The sequence below is a fragment of the Simochromis diagramma genome, unplaced genomic scaffold (assembly GCF_900408965.1).
Source record: "Simochromis diagramma unplaced genomic scaffold, fSimDia1.1 OVJJ01000646.1, whole genome shotgun sequence".
Classification (NCBI taxonomy): Eukaryota; Metazoa; Chordata; class Actinopteri; order Cichliformes; family Cichlidae; genus Simochromis; species Simochromis diagramma.
The window spans coordinates 4,691,455-4,713,720 of NW_024387279.1; the positions used below are offsets into that span (position 1 = coordinate 4,691,455).

At 41.7% G+C, this 22,266-nt stretch overlaps 2 protein-coding genes across 6 annotated transcripts in view; one reads left to right on the forward strand and one right to left on the reverse strand.

Moving 5' to 3' along the window:
- Positions 1–485: 485 nt before the first annotated feature.
- The window catches only part of gxylt2 (glucoside xylosyltransferase 2), a 31,765-nt gene continuing 9,984 nt past the window's right edge, over positions 486–22,266 (reverse strand). Inside the window, exons 2-8 of one of the 2 annotated variants that reach the window (XM_040002977.1) lie at positions 16,607–16,759; positions 8,390–8,588; positions 7,267–7,398; positions 4,750–5,001; positions 4,297–4,420; positions 3,307–3,479; positions 486–1,696 (exon numbers count right to left, since the gene is read on the reverse strand). In XM_040002977.1, the coding sequence (XP_039858911.1) occupies positions 1,520–1,696; positions 3,307–3,479; positions 4,297–4,420; positions 4,750–5,001; positions 7,267–7,398; positions 8,390–8,588; positions 16,607–16,759 (1,210 nt within the window). In that variant the 3' untranslated portion in view covers positions 486–1,519. Of the gene's footprint in view, positions 1,697–3,306; positions 3,480–4,296; positions 4,421–4,749; positions 5,002–7,266; positions 7,399–8,389; positions 8,589–16,606; positions 17,104–22,266 lie in introns of those variants that run through there. The other variant, XM_040002976.1, reaches the window with a different exon arrangement.
- Positions 16,732–22,266, forward strand: part of shq1 (SHQ1, H/ACA ribonucleoprotein assembly factor) — a 44,005-nt gene continuing 38,470 nt past the window's right edge. For 2 of the 4 annotated variants that reach the window (XM_040002972.1, XM_040002975.1), the window contains exons 1-3: positions 17,956–18,057; positions 18,961–19,127; positions 19,262–19,326. In XM_040002972.1, coding sequence (XP_039858906.1) covers positions 18,985–19,127; positions 19,262–19,326 — 208 coding nt within the window. In that variant the 5' untranslated portion in view covers positions 17,956–18,057; positions 18,961–18,984. Of the gene's footprint in view, positions 16,839–17,955; positions 18,058–18,092; positions 18,732–18,960; positions 19,128–19,261; positions 19,327–22,266 lie in introns of those variants that run through there. The other 2 variants (XM_040002973.1, XM_040002974.1) reach the window with 2 other exon arrangements.

Below are 22,266 nucleotides of genomic sequence, written 5' to 3' on the forward strand. Positions count from 1 at the left end.
TGCATACCAAAGTATTACAGAGTCAAGACCATCTCCAACAACTGAAGCTTAGCCTAAACTGGATACTGGAACAGGATCAGAGAATGGCTGAAAGAGAAAAGAATCAAGGTGTTTTAATGGCCAAGTCAAAGTTCAGACCTGAAACGTACTGAAATTAACAGAAGAGTGCAAACCTCTGAACTGAAGCAACACTGTAATGAAAACTGGGCCATAAGTCCTCCACAACGATGTCGGAGTCGCACAGGAAGTTATTACTGCTACTCAATTTTTTCACACACGGCTTCTGCCTTTTGGCTTCATTTTTGTTAAATAAACAACACAGAGTGATGTGTCACATGTTCCTGTCCTTACTTTAAGACCTGCTCAGAATTAGATACTTTTTTTTTTTCTTTTATGATGTTGTGATGTGTAAAAACCTCAGAACTGACAGATGCGGTACATTCTTTTCACTAAGACTATATGAGCATAAATGAGGCTATGGTAAACTCAGGACATTGCATTGTTTTATTAAGAAACACACGCTGAGTGTACAGCTATTCAGTTTCCAGGTTGAATGATTTGATACATTTGGCTCTTTATACCCCTTTAAAAGCAACTTTAAAATATACAGCCCATGCGCTCACCATTGATCACATGGTACGTACACCACACATCAGATTACAGGCTCGGAGACTCTCTCAAACACACAAATCTACAGCACTTATTTTCTTCTGCCAGGAAAGAAAACGTCAGACATGAATATTCATACGGTACATGATCTGCTGTGGTTTGACACCTTTTTTTTTTTTTCTTCCTTTTTTTCCAAAATCTAGCACTTTTGGTTTTGATTTCAGTCGAGTCGTGTTGTATCTAATGGAGACATATGTGCAACAACAACAACCTTCCAGTCCTAATGTCAAAGTGCATTGTGACATTCAGTATTCAACACAAAAGTCTACATTTCTTCTGCTGTGCTGTGTGTAATACTGTCAGCGGCATTTGGCAACTGCAAAACAGACCACAAACTCATTTACACAGATTCACACTTCAAGTTATTTGCTGATAAAACATTCACAATTTTAGAGGAGTGGTTTATAAATCTACTACTTCAAGGTAGTAACGCTGTCCAAAGTTGACTCTGTGTAGCACATACACATCTCCCTAATGGTTAGGAGGAGAACTTCAAATGCTTGAGAGGAAAAGTAAAAAAAGACAAGACACCTTTGTACAAATCTTGACAAAAACACGGCTTAAATTTGTCTTACACACTTGAGATGAGCTGATACTTTCTAGTTTTCCAACATTCTTATACGTTACATCACTTGTGACGTCAAAATAAAGACGGTTATAAGGCAAACCTATTCGGCGACGTCACTGACCAGCACTGTATGCATAGGGTGATTACTCATCACCAGAGGCTCATCATGTTCATGAGACCCTTATTCCAGAAAGTGTCATGCGCTGAACACTGCAAATGCAGAGCCAGCAGTTTGATCTGAGATGACAAAGAATCCACAGGGACACCCACTTTCTCCATCAGTTATTTATGTGGCCTGACGTGGCGGACCACTTTGTCCTCAAACACCTTCCTCATTGTCTTTTCGATCTGCTTGAGGAAGACTTGGGGAATCCGACCACAGAGCGTGTTGACCGTCTCCAGGAACTTGGTCTGGATGGGGTAGAAGAGCGACTGGAACATGTTGTCCTCAAAGGGAAACTGCAGAGACGGAGACATCGGCCCATGTCAGTTCCAAACCCAAAGTTTTGTGCGTTTGCGCAGGTTTTTTTTGTTTGATCTAGAACATATCATAGGCTAAATGATATTTACACATTCGGTTGGCAGGGGTGGGGCGGGCCTCGGTATTAATCATAAATTACGACCCTGCTCGTCTTTAAGAGGCTTATCTCAGCAGAGCAGGGGGGGAACCGACTCTGCTGCCGGAGAAAACAAATTCTAATTTTAAACTGACCCAGATTGTTTCATGAGTGCAAGGGGAGAGAATTTGAAATCACAAAATAAATAGTCATAGCTGTTCTTTTTTTCTGAGCTAAACAATGCTGGTACAGAAACAGGTCTACACACACTTATATGTAGAATTGCTCCTTTAGCAGCTTGTTGGGACACATTTTCATTTGCATGACTTCCACTCTGTATTTTAGCAGCTTTATCAGAGCTAAGCAAGTATTCCTCCGATCATGACGCCAAGCTATGCTACAGCTTTCAGGCCTTATTGCAGCACAATGGAAATTTGTACTGAGCAAGTGCATCTACCTGAATGTGTGTTTTGCTCCAATGAATTAGAGGTATTTTCCAACAACTACCCACATGAGCCTGTGGTGGAAGTGCTATGACCTGTCATTGCTTCAGATCAGATTCAGCAACATTATGTGCCCCAAAAATGAGGTCAGCTGATTGCCTGCACATATTGACGGATCATGTGGTTAGCACCGTTGCCTCACAGCAAGAAGGTCCTGAGTTCAATTCCACCATCAGGCCGGGGTGGAGTTTGCATGGGTTCTTTCCTGGTACTCTGGCTTCCTCCCACAGTCCAAAGACATGTAGTTAGTGGGGATAGGTTAATTGGAAAGTGTAAATTGTCCAAAGGTGTAAATGTGAGTGCGAATGGTTGTCTGTGTCTATGTGTTAGCCCTGCGATTCACTATGTCCAGTCAGTAAAGCTTGATTTATATGTGTGAAATCAACATCCTAACTAATGTAGGAACTGGAAACTCCTTTTAATCCCCACACCGCAACCTTCCATGCTATTCAAACCATTGTGGTATGCTGCAACCTGATGTGTAGCTGCATTTCCCAGGAGGTGCACGTCAGGTTCCTTCAAAACACCAACATGTCCCAGTCCTACAAGACTGCTAAAGATTTTTCTTATTAGTTATCAGTTATTTATTAGTTATTAATCATCTCTGGCTCTCTTCCACAGTGTGTCTTTATTCCATCTTCCTCCCCTCACCCCAACCGGGCGCGGCAGATGGCTGCTCCTTCCTTAGCCAAATTCTGCTGGAGATGTCTTCCTGTTAAAAGGGAGTTTTTTCTTCCCACTGTTGCTAAAGCTCTTGCTCACAGGGGGTCATTGTTGTTGTTGTTGATTGTTGTTTTTTATTTTTCTGGTTTTCTTTGTATTATTGTAGGGTGTTTACTGTATAATATAAAGCACCTTGAGGCAACTGCTGTTGCGATTTGGCACTATGTAAATAAAACTGAACTGATAACGTTACGTAAGAGGTTGTGGCGTAGGGATAAATGTAATTTAAGATTTCCCTCAGAAGCATAATTCACACATAACTTTCAGATCCTCCTGGGATACTCACATTATGGATTGCATCATAGACTACTTTAAACGCTGGCTGCTTGTCATCATGATATACGCCACGGTTGCCATGGAGGATGGACACGCCTTCCTCTTCAGCCCCTTTGCAGTTACTACCGTACATACAGTGGTCAGGTCTGTAGTTCCACTGGCATGGAAAGATGAATAGACGCTCTGGAGGGGGAAACGATGAAATGGTTTATTTCTTAATCAGGTAATTGCATCAATGTGTTTCTTGAAGGGAAAACTAAATATGCATCCAGACATACCAGAAGATTATAGAATAAACAGAGTTGGGAAAATAGATCGTTTTAATGTCAACACAAAGAACAAAAAACTTGCTTCTGCTGTAATAGAGGAGCTGATCATTGAATTGCATGATAAAAATCAATAGAAAAAGAAACACAAATATTGATTAACTTATTTGTTCTGAACCCTCAATAGTGGTGCATTAGCTTAAAGAACATGAGGTCCTTGATTGGTATGTACGCTACTACCAGGAGAAAAAGTTTCCTCACCAAGAAAAACACAGATCAGAAAAACGCTGATGGACCAACATGAATATATGAATATACTCAGACAGCAGAGAACACAAAGCGCTTAATATACAAAAACAAGACACTCCATTTGGCTCTGAGCAAATGCGAATGATGCCAGCTCTGCTGACGGCTCTGAGCATTTGATGCCTACATCTGGCGGCTGCAGCTGGATCTCAGTCTGCTTTCGCCTGCAGCCACAGCCTTGGTGTTTACACAGCCAGATACATGAAGCAGACTTTAGCAAAAGTGAAAATAAGATGCAATTTTTGGAAACATGTTGATGGTGAGAAGCTGTTGTTTGGGCTGTCTGCAGACTGGTATTTCAAAGTGCACTCATATGCATGGATAAGCAGTTTGGATTAGGCCTTAAACATAACGTAACATAGTGCAATTAATGCATTTATTATGTATACAGACAAACACACACACACACTTGAAAAAGGAGCTTGTACCTGGGTTGTAGTGGAAGATGATATTGAGGAGGTCCTGATCTCCCCAGGTGATATGGTTCTTGTATTTCTGGTAGAGTGGATGAAGAAGATCCTCCCAAGACAGGCCAGTAGGGATCATACTGTTCTGAAATACAAGGATTAATAAAAAGAACAGCTTAAGAGGAGCATTAAAAAAAATAAATAAAAAAAATCATCAAAGGCGGAGCACATTTACATTCCCGCTTCCATGTGCAATCTGCTGCCAGTATTAGAGCTGTTAAATTGAGTTCTGAGGGCAGAAGTCTGTGATGCTGTCATGGTAATCTGGAAAGCTTTAATCACAGCCCACTCATAGCACTCTGCCTGTCACTTGAGCTCAAGGAAACAGCCCTTCAGAATGCAAATAGGAAATTGCAGCCCACTTTAGCTTTCTACCGATCAGAGTGTGGGGAAATAGTACTGTTTTGACCTTACTTTGAACAGCGTGCTGCGGATCCGTGTGAGATTCATCAGCATGACACCAGAGTTGACGCCCGTGACTCCGTAGAAAGGGTGGCGGGCAAACCGGCTGTACCAGCCAATCTTGGGTACCTCGTGCTCTGGGGCCATCGCTGCCAGCTGCGTCCTGTTGAAGGACTTCAGTAGATTCCAGATATCATCCATAGGGCGCAGAAACAGCACATCAGTGTCCACGTAGAGTAAAGAGTCCACGTCCTTCAAGATGACCTGGAAGTACAATTTTAGACGCAAATACAATATTTATGCCAGCGTTCCCCAACCTTTTTTGCACCAACGGACCAGTTTATGTCCGACAATATTTTCACGGACTGGCCTTTAAGGTGTCGCGGATAAATACAACAAAATAAAACCAGTACCGGTACCGAAAAAAAGATTTATTCATAACACACGGGAAAAGACCCAGGGAAACCGAGTTAACGATAAAAACGACGGAAAATAACAATAAAAACTGATAAAAACCCTGAAAACCATAAATGTCACACCTGAGCCTCAACTCTCACGGCCCGGTACCAAACGACTCATGGACCAGTACCAGTCCATGGCCCAGGGGTTGAGGACCGCTGGTTTATGCCACACATTATCAATATGTACTAAAAAAGAACACAGGGAAAATTAACCCCCAAATTCAATTACATTTTATTTATATAGTACCAAATGCTAACAGCAGTTGCCTCAAAGCACTTTATATTTTAAGTTACAGACCCTACAACAGTTTGTTCGTTTGTCCAGTTGGGCTGGAGGAAAATTACTGTTAGAGCGGTTGCAAAAAGACTTCGGGTCCTTAGAGGTACTCCGGTGCAGTGGTTTGTATCATGTATATCTAATAGTCTCCAATTTGTTTATGTAAATGGAGAGTCCTCTTCAAACACTGAAGTTAATTATGGAGTACCACAGGGTTCTGTGTTAGGACCACTTCTGTTTACATTATACAGGCTTCTCTTAGGCAGTATCATCATACGGCACAGCACATATAAATGAATGTCAGTATTAATGAACCCCAACTATCCCAACCAACACGTGAAGATAGCTATTTCCTTCAAAACATACTGTAGTATCTGCTCTGTAGCAGCAAAACAGACTACTGCTTTATTTTTTCCTGGCTCAGCTGACAGGAAGATGCAGAGGAAGAACGCTAAAGAACAAAGTGGAGGATGCAGTGCACAAGTTTTAGTTCTTCAAGAGGAAATCTGGGTTTCATTACACTGCTACAGGAATGTTGCGAAGTCAAGCAACGTTACTTGGAAAAACAATTAAACCAGCACCAATCCAATCTGTACAAACTAGAGTTTACATGGAAGGATAAATGAAACAAAACACAGAACCTGCTGTTCATATACGGAGAGAAACTGTAAATATTTTTTTTCCTTTAAATACCTCATCCATTTGGATACTGGTAAAGATATGTAGCTGCTTTGACTGACACATGTGCTTAAAGAAGATGCTGTAGTTGTGGTTAGACTTGAACCAGAGCTCTCCACAATGTTTTTTATGTTGCTGCCTTTTGAACCTTTTTGCACGGCGACCCTGAGCGGTCAAACGGACTGCAACTTAAGAAAATGTCAATAAAGAGAAAGATGCTAAAAAACTGCATCTTTCTCCCCAACAACATCAGTGAGTCCTCTGCTTATTCTAAGCATGTCACAGTGCCATCCTTCGTATGCCAAAATTGCTTCAATTGTGAGGTTTTTATATTGAACTTCCACTGTGCTTTTGAGTCCTTTTTTGCAGCCTTTTCTATTTGTTTTAATGCATTTGACCTCTCAGGGCCACTGTACTTTTGAGCAGAATTAATTGACAAATAGTACAGTTTGCTGTGTGTTCCAGCAAAACCTACTAGAGGATTATACAGTGTTGGTGGGTGAAGTCCAGATATGGTAAGTTACGCCTTAACCCCCCAAACCTCCCAAAATACAGGAGACATGATGCGGTTATGTCCACACAGTCTGACTCTAGTAATGAGGGAGTTCTACAGCATTAACTGTAACATATATGGAAATATGTGATAACACTGAATCAAGAGGCATGTTCTATTTAATTCAGATTACTGAAGAGGCAATAGAAAGGTGCTCAGTAGGTGTTCCTAATAAAGTGAATAGTGAATGTCTATTGATTGCCTTGCAGCAACAGAAAAAAAAAACGCCTATTGATCTGCCACATGTTCATTACATGGTAAGAACGCTGGCTGTTACTGCAATGAACCGTGTCAGAAAAAGGAAATCAATAGGCGGCATGAGCCTCACTTGATGGAATTACTGGATTTGTTCTCTGGGGAATTCTTATTTGTTACATAATTGGTGCTGAGAAGGTATGAAATCATCAATAAACAAGCCAGTATCTAGCTGTAATCATCCAGTGAAGAGGGTAATAAGATTGTTTAAGTAGAAAAGAGATGGATTAACATTTTTTCTTAACACCGGCTAATGACATTAAGCATGGTGGGGATATTAGGTGAGATAAGTGTGGCAGGCTTACGGGGAGGAAGAGTCTCTGAGCAGCGCAGGGCTTGAAGAGCTTCTTCCACTCGTCAGCGTTTCCCACCGAGAAGGAGATGGAGTAGATTCTGTACTGGAACTTGGCTGCGACAGAGCGAGGCCACTGGTTCAGCTGAAAGTAAAGCAACATGCGGTGTGTTACGCCAAAAAAAGGGTCTAACTGACTTTGAGTAAGGCAGGCTGCGTGAGATAGAGTCAGGATAAACAACAATTAGACTGAAAGCTAATCTCCCTTTTGCTCTTTTCACAGACTTATCAACTTGTGCAGGTGGCCATTTCAAACAATGAAGTCACGTCTCCGGCTGCTGATTGGCTCTTTTCGGTACGCGTGCAGCAGCCAGCTGCTATTTTATTAAAACGCAATAATCTAAACAAGGGAAGGCACCATCTTAAAGCATGGCGAGGTTAGCTGAAGCTCGCGTTATCCGACCAGTTAGGCGTTAAATCTCTCCATAATCACCAGTTCAACAGTTTGGCCCTGGGAAGAGCGAGAGAGACAGAGAGAGCGCCACAAGCAGGAGGAGGATAAGAGATCAAGGGAGGTGAGACTAACCTTTCCTGTGGCTCCTTTCTGGCATATGTGTCACATTATTACAGGCCTCAGCTACCACGACTCCCCCCTCCCCCCTCATGGGAATTTTCAACACATGGCAGTGATTCACCGCACACAGGAACGCTGGCTCACGGGGCTTTTAGGATTAAGATTTAAAGCTGTTTAAAGGTACTTCTGCTGATATTTGTGGCCCATCAATTGAAGCAATGTTAAAAGGCTGTTAGTTACAGTATCAGTGGAACTAATCAAAGTCACGCCAACGCACCTCCGTAAAGGTGACTTTGAGGCGGGGGGAGGCGGAATAACGCAGCGTGTCTCGGTGATATATTACGCCCCGGCCTTGAGATAAAAGGGTACAAGAGTGAGTCTAAGAGAGGCTCCGAGTTACAACTGCTGTGATCTCGGTGTCATCTATTACAAAGAAAGGAGGAGTGTTTAACATGTGCTGTGGTAGCTCACAAATCAGAGTAAGATCCTGAGCAGCAAAGCAGACAGCAAGGTGCATTGAAAATACAGGTTTTTGGCTCAAAACACATTACAGGGTTCTTACCCTTTCTTTAAACTGCAGGGCCAAGGGGTCCTCAGCAAAAATGTGAAACTTGATCTTCTTTAAGCTGAACAGGAGGGCTGACTTTACCATGGTGAGGGTCTCGTCCAGACGGTTCCCACAAGCCACCACGGCCAAATGCATGACGTCCTCCGCCTTGGTGCGCCTGGTTACAGGTCGGGCTACATTACTCCGTGGTTTACTAGAAAAGAATAAATGTAGAAGATGAAGCACTGGCAGTCTTGTATAAAAGAAAAACAATAACACCTCAGTATAATGAAATTACTATATCGAGATCAAAAGCTGGCAGTAATTGCAACAAAAGATGTGCCGGATGTCGAGTTTTTCCTCCACCTAGCTGTCCGTTTTAGATTTCAATGGGCCAAGGCCACACGTTTGGGCGGGGTGGGGGTGTATGTGCTGACAATCACAAACCTTGTTCCCCTCACTCATCGCCAGCAAATTGGCCTGCAAGCTGCAGAGCCTGTGAAGAGCAATTTGTGCTCAACAGATGGACCACAGCACAGTGGAACCAAAACATACACAGAAAAATGAAATTACTGAAACGGACGCCATAATTTCAGACTTCCACAAGAGCTCCAACCCATATGGTCTTTGGAAAGCTGACACCTATATTTATATTTCTTGTAAGCCAACATAAACTGATGGCTTTTGGTTATAACTACACATATATCCCCATAAACACCATTTATGAAAATACCCCAAAATAATATTATACTTAAGCACGACACTTTTTACTTGGTGGGGAAGCCCATAAGTGAATAAACAGATAATAATTATTAAGATAATTCTACGTTTTTTTAACCTTATAAACCCTACGTAATTGTACTGCTGGAACATAGTTCATCACCAAGACAATTTGATGCTAGGTTTTTGTTCAGCAAGATAATATTCACATTTATGCCTTAAAGCAAACGTTGTTGTGATTTGGTGCTGTATAAATTAAAGTAAAAATGTTAAATTTTCAATGAAAGTATGCAAATGCCAGAAATAAAATGCTAACCTCGAGCTTTAGCGTCACCTCCACTTAGCTCCAGTGTTTAGCATGAAGGCTGCTTCAGCAGTTTGATTTAGCCACACTGGGCATTTAAAAATGTCCTTTATGTTATAGAAAAAAGCATTTTTTAAAATGTCTAAATATTCTGGGCACAATAGGGTCTGTTAACAACAGAGTGGTTTTCTAATATTTCACAAAGAAGATTTGCAAAACCCGACTTTAAAACAAATTAAAAAACAACAACAACAACAACAAAACACTGCATATGTAAAATATCAACCCAATTTGCGATTTTTAGATTCATTCTGTCATTTATTTATTCAGCGAAAGGTTTTTACTGAAGATATTACCGTTTATTTTCTACCAGACTCAATGGCTACCAAGCTAGCTGCACACAAACCACACCAAAAAAAAAAAACAACTTGAGAGACCCACAGTCAAGTGAAAAACAGCGTTTTCAAAAGATGTACTGTGTAGTCCTGTTATAAAGAAAACTAAGTATACCCTCACTGCTTACATAGGAGTTGTTTACATTTGATTAGCAGGTGCTGCTAATCAAATACATAGCGCGGTGAGCGCCTCTATAAAAGCACAAGTTTTGACAGTTTGCTGGGAGCAAACATTCAGATGTGTGTTAAAACAATGGCACAACCTTTCCAGGAGTCCACACTTCAGCAAATTCATCCCAGGCTCAGAGAAAATACAAAAAAACCCAACAAAAAAACCCCCAAATTCAGACACTAAAGGCCTTGGTTAACATGTTAGCACATTTATCAAAAGACTGAACAAATCGAGGCAAATGTGAGGCCAACTATCTGACAGCTAAAGCTTGACTGAAATTGGGTCATGCAGTAGGCCGGTGACCCCAAGCACAGCAGCAAATCTACAACTGGCTGAAAAAGAAAAGAATCAAAGTGTTGCGATGTCCCAGTTAAAGTCCAGAGCTCAACCTGACAGACCTAGACTTTAAGAGAGCTGTGCATGAATTAATACCCACAAACTGAACTGAATCAATAATCAAAGCTTTAAAAAAGAAGCTAAGCAATAACATCACACCATATAACGTTTAAGCAAGGTTAGGTTCAGGTGAATGATGCAAGCGTACTGAGTGAAAGGTTGTGATTCCACTTTCCCTTCATTACAGCGTGTTTTGTTTCTATTCCTGCTGTTATCTTTTTAAAGTCGGTGCAAATCGTCTGGGTGATACTGGGAATAATTATATCTGTTAAAAAACAAATGCATTCAGCCTTAAGCTCTTTTTGCCACTTGTATGGATGTCAGTATTAATAGTACCGGCTTCTTACTTCAACAACAAAAACATCATTTGGGATTTATATGGATGACAACAGGAGGAAGTGAAGAATTAAAAAAAAAACATAACAAGCAGCCATCCTCCTATTGAAATGAAAGGTCAACTATTTTTCTCAGTCATGTTACATGTGCGCCTCAGTATATCATTTAACAAACACCTTCACACACGACTACCTCTGCGACTGGACTTTGCTCTTCCATGTTCAAAGGAAAGGGGGTTCTTTATCGGGTTTAAGCGCTCTCTCTGCAGAGCAGCGCGGCCTAGCCTGCTCTATGATAGGGAAACATTTATGTGATGGGGCAGCCTAAAGTTAAGGTCAACATCATCTATTTTTCTTCTGTGTAAGCACTACATGGGGCCGCTTGTGATAACAATACCTTCAACATGAATGTTGACATAGCCAAAGAGGAAAAAGTCTGGCACGAATAAAAGAACAAAGAACCTTTTGTTTCAACATATAGCTTTTTTTGCTTGTTTTTTTCTTTGAGGAGGAGAGCTGGGGAAGGCAAAATGGAGAAGACAGTTGTAGAAGACATGCATTTCCTCTGCGTCTGAAACAAGCGGGAGCCTAGCATAAAATGGATAGGAAGGGAGAAGAGTGAAACTCGACAGGTGGGTTGCGGGGCAGTCCTCAAGCGTGACACTTCGTTTTCTGCATGGGTGCGGGACAATGATGAACTGCAGATTAGGATGAACGAGAAGGTGCTGAGAAATCTGTCCGCCACGCTTCAGGGGCTGATGTTCTGTCAAGGTTGTTGAACACACAACCCATTTCCCCACAGAAAAATGCAGTCCCTATCCCCTGCAAGGATGCAATCGCGTTGCACTTAGTCATGCAAAATAAATAAAGGCTTTTTTGCATAAACCTGAATGACAAGACAAAAAAAACCCCACATAAAAAATACATTAATAATGTGTTTGCCACATTAAGCATGGGCTGCTCACATAATGGTTTGTGTCATGGCACCGCTCCTCACATCTGGAAGCAGTCAAAAAGCACAGACGAGGTACAAAAGGACTTGAATTCCTTATCGGCTGCATAGCAGGCACAAGAGGAACCCTTCGCCTACAAAAGCACCACCACCGACCCTTTCAAAGCACGCAAGGAGAGGAAAAAGGCAGCGCCTCTAGAGATAAAAAAAAAATGTACAAGCGCAGAGTAAAGCCTGTCCCAGAGAACACCTTGAAGACATTTAATTAATCCGAACGTAACTCTGTTTGGTGGACTTCTGACCGATGTGTTCGCATTGGTTTGAAGAAGCCCGTCTCAAAGTGGTTAAACAGAATTCAGCTGATTAAAGTTGAGACTATACGACAGAGAGTGCCAGAGCTACTTCTCGGGGCTGATCCGCTGGATTCTTTGCTTGAATGTTATTCAGCTGGGGCACAAGAGAAAACAGAAGAAAACCTCAGATCGCATGTGACCACTCATGAACAATCACCGACGCAGCTGCCACAAGAATCTGGTTTTATGTGTTCATTTCAGCTGCCCTCTCAGAACATTTGCATTCATCAGCATGCTGAGCCGAACGTGCTAAAATAAACATGCAACGTGTCAGCGCAGTTCTTAAACGACCAAAACGCGCTGACTCAGGCTGGAGATATTCACTTTCACAAACTCTAAAACCCAGTAAGAGATTCATCAGAGAGGCCGATGCAAAGAAACCCGAACAGAGAGCGGCACGCACGCACTGCTGCCATCATCATATCCTCTTTTCTGTGTCCACCACAAACCTTGACCAAGTTCTCTACATATTAAATGCAAATCAAAGTATTATACAGCAGTAGGATGCACTGGTACTAAATATGGACACTTCTAATAGATTTAAAAAAAAAGTGGGGACATTGGGACTGTGATGTGATTCCCACACATAGACGGTTAAAAAGAAGGAAACGGCTTCTGGGTCTGAAAACTGAAGCCACCTCACAAATGTCTAATAACCAAAATGGCAAGATGGTTGCAAAAGGACTTGGGGTCCTCGGATTGATGTCTGTAAACAGTAAGTTGCTTATTTCATGCCATACTGAATCTTCTTCTTCATATTTTATGAACCACATGTTTGATTTAGCTAAGATTGTATGCCAAATGCACTTCATGACACAACCCTCTCCATTTATCTCTGCTTTGGACTGGTACTAAAAGTACACTGCCATTCTGCCTAATCATGTTTTATATACGCGCCTACATGCAGGTCAAATGCGTAGAACACCAAAGGCGGAAGAGAGCAGAACTTGTAGGCGTTTGTGTGCATGGAGGCAAGTTTTAATGCAAGCCTGCACCTTCAGACTCAAGATACGAAGGATCATACCAATGGTTTATCATCTGAAAATCAAAATGCAAAGGACAGAAACAACATGGCTGGCATCTGGATAAAACGTCACGCTCTTCCTCCTCACCTCAAGCCTCATCTCCTGAACTGAAGTCGGGGCTCTAACACACGAAAACGACAGTTATTGTCAGCAGATTGGACATGTGACCTTTCCATCTCCGAGCAGCTGACGTTAAGTCGGCTAAATAACAACAACAGCTTGATTACAACTGTTTGATTACATTCTCATACTGTGTGAGTTCTTGAAGTTTCCAGGTCCAGCAATGTTAGACCCACTAACGCCAGCTAACAGCAGCTAACACTGACTAAAAAACACCAGCGCTTACTGACAGAAAACGTTGAGGATATCCTCAACATCAGTATATCTGTCAGAGCACAGAAGCGAGCTTCGCTGACTCCTCAACTCCTTTTACCTCCTCCAGACTAAAAGGGCTCACTAAAGAGTAATGGTGATCCTACTGTAGCTACGACTACGCTCTGTAATCTATGGACGTCTAATGGTGAGATTTTCCACACTGCACTAAACGTTGGAAATACACATCTTGTCCCTGGCCTATAGCTTCAGGAGATGAGGTGGTAGTGATAGATGTCATGGGTATACTGCTGCTTCCTTCAGCAGAGTGATACGGCTGATGGATGTTAGTGGAGAGTTTAGCAAATGCGTGTTTGGTGAGATCTTTACAGCAGGTATCTCCATCTCATATCAGAACATCCCAGATCTTTAAGCATATATGAAATGTTTATTTAACTTTTACCAGTAAGAGAAACCAGTGGTATATAAGAACCAAAAAAGCACCAGGCAAACACCTCTTTTACAGTGATAACAACCATCAAACACCAGCATGGTAAGTTCCTATGCCATGACTGCCTGTGTATCATACACCCCTGCAGCTCAAAGACACTTTGGAAATGAAGTGAAAGTGGGAACTACCACAAAAATCCGTTTTTCTAACTTTGGCATGTGTAAATGCGATTAACAGCGTAGTCAGTCATGAAAATAAATGCAAATGTGGGGTTGATGTTAAAAGATAAAGGACTTTCTGTGAAAGCTGGAATGTGCGCACGAAAACTTCCAAAAATGAGTTGAATACACCAATCACCACCTCCCTGAGCCCAAAGTGACATCTTCAAATAGCTTTATTGAGTTGTGTAAAGGTATAAAAGATTTTTTTCCCTATAATGTCAAACTGCCAGAAACGAATACAAAGCAAACATCTGGCATCTGAGTCCTACTCATCCCAGTAGATCAAAGTTTTCACAGCTTGGCTGATCAATGAATCAGCTTAGTGCTCAGTAAATGCTTCTATTATTAATCATTTATTATCTTTATTTTTGTTGTTGTTGTCAAGTTCAAAGCTATGACTTTCAAACCCAGCTCTTTACAGATGAGGGATTTTACCCAGCCCCACGCTATCTTTCTGCCTCAGAATGACTCATTTACTGGCAATTTAAAAGTGAGTTAGCCAAACTAAAAGAGAGGCAAAACTCCCTCCGATGAGGCTCACACAAGCACCCTCTCCAGCCACGTCGGCTGCACAGGCAAGCAGGGAGATTTCAAAAACCACTCCGAGCTGAGTGAGTGCTCAGTCATGCAAGATGACATTTTTATAGCTATGCATAATGCCACCGCGAGGCAGTGACTTCTTTACTGGGAAGAATGCTGCTTAGCTATATCTGAAGTGACAGGGCAGGGGATTTGTTTCGACACAGAGTATCAACACCAGTCTCACCCTGCAGATTCACACTTTAACGCAGTGCAACAAAGCATCTGGAACACACGCTGACGGTAATGAAGACGTCAGAGTGACGGAACGGGAAAGTTACAGGTAAGGATCGTAAGTCACAGAGCCTGGAACTAAACCCTAATTCTGTTTTTAATTAAGCTGAGGGTGGGGGGCACATTAACCAATCACGCTCTGTTTAAACATCGTAAAAAAAAAGGAAAAACACTTCACATTTTGGGTGTGTGGACCTCGCAAGCGTTGGGCGCTTGAAGTGATAAAGACAACAACGCATTATAGCCTCCAGTACGTGTGGGTTGGGGCGACATAGAGGACGTTCTTCGCTATTTTTGGCCACAGGAAACGGTGTGATGTGTCAAGAGGAAATTATATGATTAGGGGAAAAAAAGGCATGTTTGTCTAATAAGAAAGCTGCACAGGAAATCTGTTCAGCGGTTCAGATTCGCAAACAAAGGGAGAGATACAAGTTATGAAGCATGGATTGAACAGACAGTTGTAATAAAAGAGAGTGTTAACTTAACTCTCCGTTTGTGTCGTTATGATTCACTATCAGAGCTTTACAGTCTGCAAAGTGTGTCTGCAGACCTGAAAACGACTCCCAATTGTTCCCAGTCCTCTGGTCTGATACTCTCAGCTTGAGCAATGAGACAAAACAAAGTTGTTTTTTTAGAGGTTCTGGCAAAGATGCTCAGTGCTCTTCCCCTAATCGCAGCAGTCAGTCTTGAGCATTTTCCAACCTGTTCGTGTTTGTTTAATGGCCACCGGTGACCCCTTCCACCCCATCTTCCTTATCAGCGTGCAGCACACATGGAGGAGCGTGGTTTCTGCAAAGACGCAAAGGTCCTTTCACAGCGTAACGCCTTGATGGCTTTTATCTGCCGAACAGTGTCCCCAACCTTGAGTACGGCTATGGAGTGGAATACATATTACAGCAGCCTGCCAGCGTGGGTAATCTCCACGGCCACATAGTGGCCATTATGGCACAGCTGGCATGCAAGACAGGAGGAAATGCAAGGCTGAAATTAGAAAGCTGGAAGACAAAATGCCCTCAATCTTAAACACGAATAGCAGCTGCCGATATCTGAGATACTGCCACGGTGCTGATTTATTCAGGTCATCTGTCTTTGTGGCAGCTTCTTTGTAACGAACAAAAATAAAAATCACACCTAATAAGCTTTTCTGTAAATAGTTCTAGCAGACTACTTCCCATAATGTCTGACTCATGTTCAAGTGAAACCAAATGGGAGCCCGGGCTGCTCCGTACAGAGTAGCAGCCTTTATGAAGTGCACTTTGTGTCTTTCAAGGTGACCTTTTACCCCCTTTAACACCAACAGAGGACTGAGACCATGCCCTGCTTTCACACATAATAAGGCACAAATGATCGAGATGTTGAGCTCACGTGACAATTCATCACCCTGTTGTGCTTTGTGTTTGATCTCCTCTTTGCAAATACTGACAACACTTCCACCTAACCACACCAGTCAAGCTCTCTGGCCATATTTCAGCCACATACTTGAGAAACTCATGTCTGCAACAGCGAAAAAAAGAGAAAATTAAAGCAGCCCAGCAGATGCATGATGGGGTGTCCCTTAAAAGATCTGGCTTTTGTGAAGCCTGCGTCCTTGAGCACAACGTAGGCAGTTTGATAGATGAGGATAAGGCTCACTCAAAGCACGATTATAACCCGACACCCTCACTTTGAAACTTCCCAGAGGCTAGGAAAGATGGGGATGAGAAAGCGGAGACGTTCATTTAGGGAGAGCCTTGAGGAAATCGGCTCTTAAACGGAAACACCCCCCACCCCCCTCACTCCTCACCTCTTTGCATTCACGCTGGCCCCTCTACTAATTGGTCTACCCTGTTTTCGTCCCTTAAGAGGCTCTTCCGGACGCACGCCGACTCCTGCGGGCGATTTCCTCGGAAACTTTGCAACAACGTTGTGCTCGAGCTGGGAGGGCGACTGGGAAGAGCTGCTGTCCTCCTCCGGCTCCTCTCCAACTTCTTTCAACAGCGGATCATCCGCGGCGTTGCCCCCCAAAAAGTACAAAAGTAAGAAAACTCCAAAACACACGGCGATCACAACTACTTTGCAGTGGATCCGCATGGTGAGAGCAACTTGTTGCGGTTGGAAGAGGCGGTCGGGACTGCGCTCATGTCTGCGGCGGAGGGAGGGCAGCGCGAGCTGACATTTTCTTACCGCTCCCCGCTCGCATTTTTCCGCAGATGATGATGGAGAGCGGAGTGCTGCTTCTCATCGTCCATAGAGGATTATACGGCGGAGGCGTGGCTTCCCCAGCCTTGCCGTAATGATTGAAGTAATAGCGCCACACGATATTTCGACCAGACCTGAAGTATCTGAAATGTCTGTCTGTTTTATTACGCCACAGCTTACCTTCCTAAGGCAATGCTAATGCTAATGCTTATGCTTAAATCTTAATGAATGCAATAGATTAACGATGGTGTCAGACTAGCTGCTGATTTGGCCATGGGAGTAATTTCATTCAGGGGATGCAAATTTACAGCGAATTTACCTCGCGGTGCTACACTAGAACTGAGGGTTAAATATTCTATTTAAAGATTCGTGCTGCTCTCTTTCTTGTGTATGATGGGCAGAATCCTTGTCTTTGTGTTCATTATTTATGTATTTATTTTACATAGACATTTAATGTAAAACCATTAATGAAAGTTAAATCAGCTCTGACTTTGGGTTTCACAGATCCTGTATTTAAAACCACGCTTAGCTAAAAGTGCTTCAGATGACTGGGGATAGAAGAGGACAAACAAAAATGAACTGCTAGAATACTTACAAGTTTGCATTGACAAGGGAGTGTTTCTCTTTGTGTCACACCACCTACAGTGGAGGCTTTCATCATGTCCAAAATTAAGGGAATGAAAAATAGATAAACATGTGCGTCACTTAATAATAATAATAATAATAATATAACTGCTTATTATTATTATTATTTATTTTAATATTTGAAATAATAATATTAATTAAAGTATCAAGAGTGGCTAAATGTCCTCATTGTCCCCAATTTCAGCATATATCTACTAATATATAAGTTATAAGTTATAAATGATTTTAAATAAATTGATTATGTCATCTTCTGACAAAACCTTAGATTTTTCATTTCAACTGTTGACAGTAATGATTTTTTAAAATCAGCACTTTTTAACTGCCGTTTTCAACTCTGTATTACGGTAAAAGATGGACGCCACATCAAAGAGCTGCCAGCACTGCTTTTTGTGATAAGTCACAGTATTTGGGGTGAGTGTGGCTGCGTGTTAACTTTTTTTCAACATGCGTTGTATCGGCGATTTACTTGAACGTATTCGCAAGTCAGTTTTCAATAAATACAGCAGATTAAAAGTCGTGTTGTAGCGGCTAGTACTGCTGCGTGCTACAGCAGCCACAGACATGTGTTAGCTTGCTATACAGGCTAGTAGCATGCTAACCACGAGCAGAACTTCGTTTAAAAATTTGTCAAAATTGTTTGGCATGAAGATTATCAACACCGCACTCGCCTCTTTGACTACCACTTAATGTCGCGTAATTGTTATGGTGTGAGGTTAAATTCGGGCAGTTAGAAAGCTAATAAACAACAAGTTTTTGAATAAAAAAATGTTTATTGTTTATACACTGTGTATGTACATACCCAATTCATAATTTCGCTCTTAGACTGCGGTAATGTCACGTTAATGAATTGCTTACAGATGATTAAGAAATGAATTTCAGCTGTCACACCGGCGACAAGTTTTTCATTCCAGCTTCAAGAACATGATAAGGCAAAATGTAGAGATCTCACGTGTTTGCCAAAAAGCAGTACCAGTTTAAATGTCCAGATTTCTTTAACGTAGTTTGGTGTGATACTGCGTCTAGGCGACCGAAAACATGAAGGAGGACTTAAAAGCTAGCATTAAGCCACCATAAAGACCCCTTTTGTAAGTTACTAAAGATACAAGAAGCTGCCCGTTATGTTTGACGTGACCTGTGTTGACAGTTTTCACTGTCAGTGGGACGTACGTGGTCTGGTCACGTGGTCAGCAACATTTAATAGAGTTATCCACCAGGTGGCATGCTATAATCAGCTGGCCCGTGTTAACACGGTCGGGCATGCATTCCTATACAGTGAAATTGACGCTTATGTCATTTCTGTAATTTATGCTGCAGAGCTGTATTACATCATCATTCAAGATGATAACGCCTGCGTTTGACCTGAGCCAAGAGCCTGACCACCTGATCCTCAGCATCCGTGTGCCCTACACCAGAACGTCAGACTTTGACCTTTACATTGATGGAACAGATTTAAAGTTTTTTGCAAAGCCCTACTTTCTGAGGTGAGTTAAGCAATGTACAGTTAATTGTTTCAAATGGCACCACCTACACCGCGCCTAAATTAATATTCAGAGTGTTTGTTTGTTTTTTTAATCGCAATGTTGAACTTAAAAGGGACGTAATATTTGATTTTCAGGCTAACTCTTCCTGGAAGAATTATAGAGGATGGAAGGGAAAAGGCAAAGTTTGACATAGATAAAGGTAGGTCGCACGGCATTAACAGTATGACGCAAATCAAAAGCTTGCTTGGGTGTTTTAGCTGCTTTAATTGGGTACCAGAGGACCACCTCCCCCTTTGTAAAGTTCCTGCTTGTGAATGTCTCTCACTCTGCAATGAATAAAATATCAGCACTCGATGAGGCAAGAGGGGGAAAAAGCAACTGTTGTCTTTTCCATTGTTTAAAAAAAAAAAAGGGAAAAAAAGCTTCGTTTTAAAAAAAGAAAAAACATGCAATATTTTTTCAGTATCTAATCTGCTGATATTAACCACTGAATTATACCATAATTTCCAATAATCCAGAAACTGAATAGGAGCTGCGAGGAGGATTCGTAGACTGAATGACGATTCAGACACAAGACCTCTGGTATGAAACACATACCCTGTGTGGAGGGATACACAGAGTGTTTCAAGTACTTGGGAGAACCTGTCACTGTCCCGTTGCACATATTCACTTGTTATATGGCCCCGTTTTTCTTTTTGTAGGAGCCTGGCTGTGTGTTTGGGTGCTTTGTCAGGCTGCAGATTTTATTTGTGACCAATTAACTGCTTTCCAAGTTTAGCTGGGATGATGTTAGCTCATAACCAGCTGTTGTTGTTTAGCCGGCTCGTTGTCAGCTGTCTGGAGACAGGAGGGTCGCACGTCTAATCTGCTGACGATAAAAAAAAACTGCAATAATATTGGGAATACATAAGCACGGTTTTGTGTGTTTCAGCCCGACTTCCGTTCAGGACATGAGGCTTGAGGTGAGGAGGAAGAGGCTGTGGTAGAGATGAATGAGAGAGACATGATGAGAAAGAGATGATGAAAATATGCACAGATAGATGTTAAATGGTCATGTATATCTTGAAATGGATACTTTTCATTTAAAGGTCACAAATAACTTCTGAGTCATACTATGATTGTGGCCGGTGTATAGCTACATACATAAAATGCGATTAAATGGAACGGCGGTGTCCATCCTGCCCACTGTATGCGAGATGTTGGGGCAACACGTTAGCTTTATGGATTCTTTCTAAGTTTATTAAAAGGCATCAGTTTGCTGGAAGATGTAATAATGCACGAATCAATGTATAAAAAAACCAAAGAAAACTTACTGAACCTTTAAGATATTCACCATGGGGAATGAAATATCAAAGCAAAAATGTGGCAGCAGCATGCTATGAAATGTCTGTTTGAGGTGTCTATGTGAACACAACTTACAAGTGGTACTTTTGGTAAATGCTAAGGTTGTAGACTGTATTATGTATGTACATAGTTTACTACAGCCATGCTTTCTTTGCATTTACTGGCCTTACAGAGCCTTAGACCCTAATCAAGACTTGTGGAAATCTGAAATAAATTGAGGTGCACACATCCTGGTTGTCTGTGTGAGTTTTGTTTACCTTTGCAAAGGGGTCAGACAAAAGTACAGACAGCATGACAGCAGTCTGCATGTTTCTGACAAAGAGGGATTGTAGCCGTAGAATATTTGTAGACACAAGCTATCTGTCTGCCATGGTCACAGAATACACTCAGAACGTCGTGTACAAAAGATAACTCTTAGAAAATGTGTGATGTATCTGAAAGATAACATTGAGACAGAATAAGGCAGTATGGAGCTTTTCATTCAGCAAGGTCAGCTTGACACAGAAGTAGTGGTCTTACGATTTTTTTATTGGAGACATAGTTGGTAACACGACGTCTTTTGTTAATTCAGGATGTGATGTGATTTCTTTGTTTCTGCTTCAGAATGTGAGCGCACTTAAGGGGTTTTTGACACATTGTTTGACCCTTCTGTCATATATTTGCTTTACCCCTTTAGTGTGATTGTTTTTTTAAGGATAACTCAGAAATTTGAGCAGAAGAAGAGGCTGGATTCAACATATAATCACAGACACAGTTCTAATTTAACATGGAAAACGTGGGAGCGATTGTCTTAATGTTCCCAGGAAAATGTTGTTTTGGTTTTATTGCTTGAGCGGTGGTGTTTCATGCATTACAGCTCAGAAAGCCTCATTTAAACATGTTATGAATATGCAATTCTTCCTGTCAGCTGAGATCTAGATCACTTTTAGAACATGTGATTCTGTGACGATGTGGCACTTCCTGTAGATTTTAAACCGAACCTCTGTGTTCAGCACACGTTACCTTGGTAATCTTTTTAGGTGGAAAAAATGAGATTCACAGTATAAATGTTCTTGCTTTAAACCTGCTGGCTTTCTGGGGACTTTGCTGTGTGGAGTTTGAGTCTTCCTCCCACAGCCCAAAGACATGCATGCTAGTTTAGTCGGTGAGTCTAAATTGGCTGTAGGTGTGTCCATGAGTCCGCCTCTCTGTGTTAGCCTTGTGATGACTGAGCAGACAGACCTCACATCTTGTGCTGTGACAGCTGGGATAGGCTCTGACCTTCTCCTCTCTGCATCTCCTTTTAATGACTCCAGATTGGGTGAAGAAGGGTGTTAAGTGGATATCAAAAATAAAAAAAATTTCATACTTTAGAAAACCAATTTTGTTTATGTTTGATTGTATTTGGACTTCATGGCATATTGTGACAAAATTATGGCTGTGTTTGCTTCACATGATGTTGGTGATGATGTTGCACTGTCACAGTTCCAGTAGCAGTCACTGATTGTACCTCGGGGGCATCTCCCCTTTATGCTTCAGTCATTCGATAAATGGTAAATTAGCCTTAGCTGGTCATGTTATTATTCCTTTTAAATGGATGCTGGAGCCATGTTTAATGTCATAATGATTACAGAGTGCAGGAAGCTCTGTTGCACTGACTGTGACAGCTCATGTGGGATTTTCTTTAACTCTTTAATGAGCAAATCATAATGCTTATGAGTGTGATGTTGACTACTTCCCATCGCTGTGGTCTGTCTTTGACGTTCCTTTGCCCATAATCAGTCATAATGAAGCCGTCTTTACGCAGACATCTGCC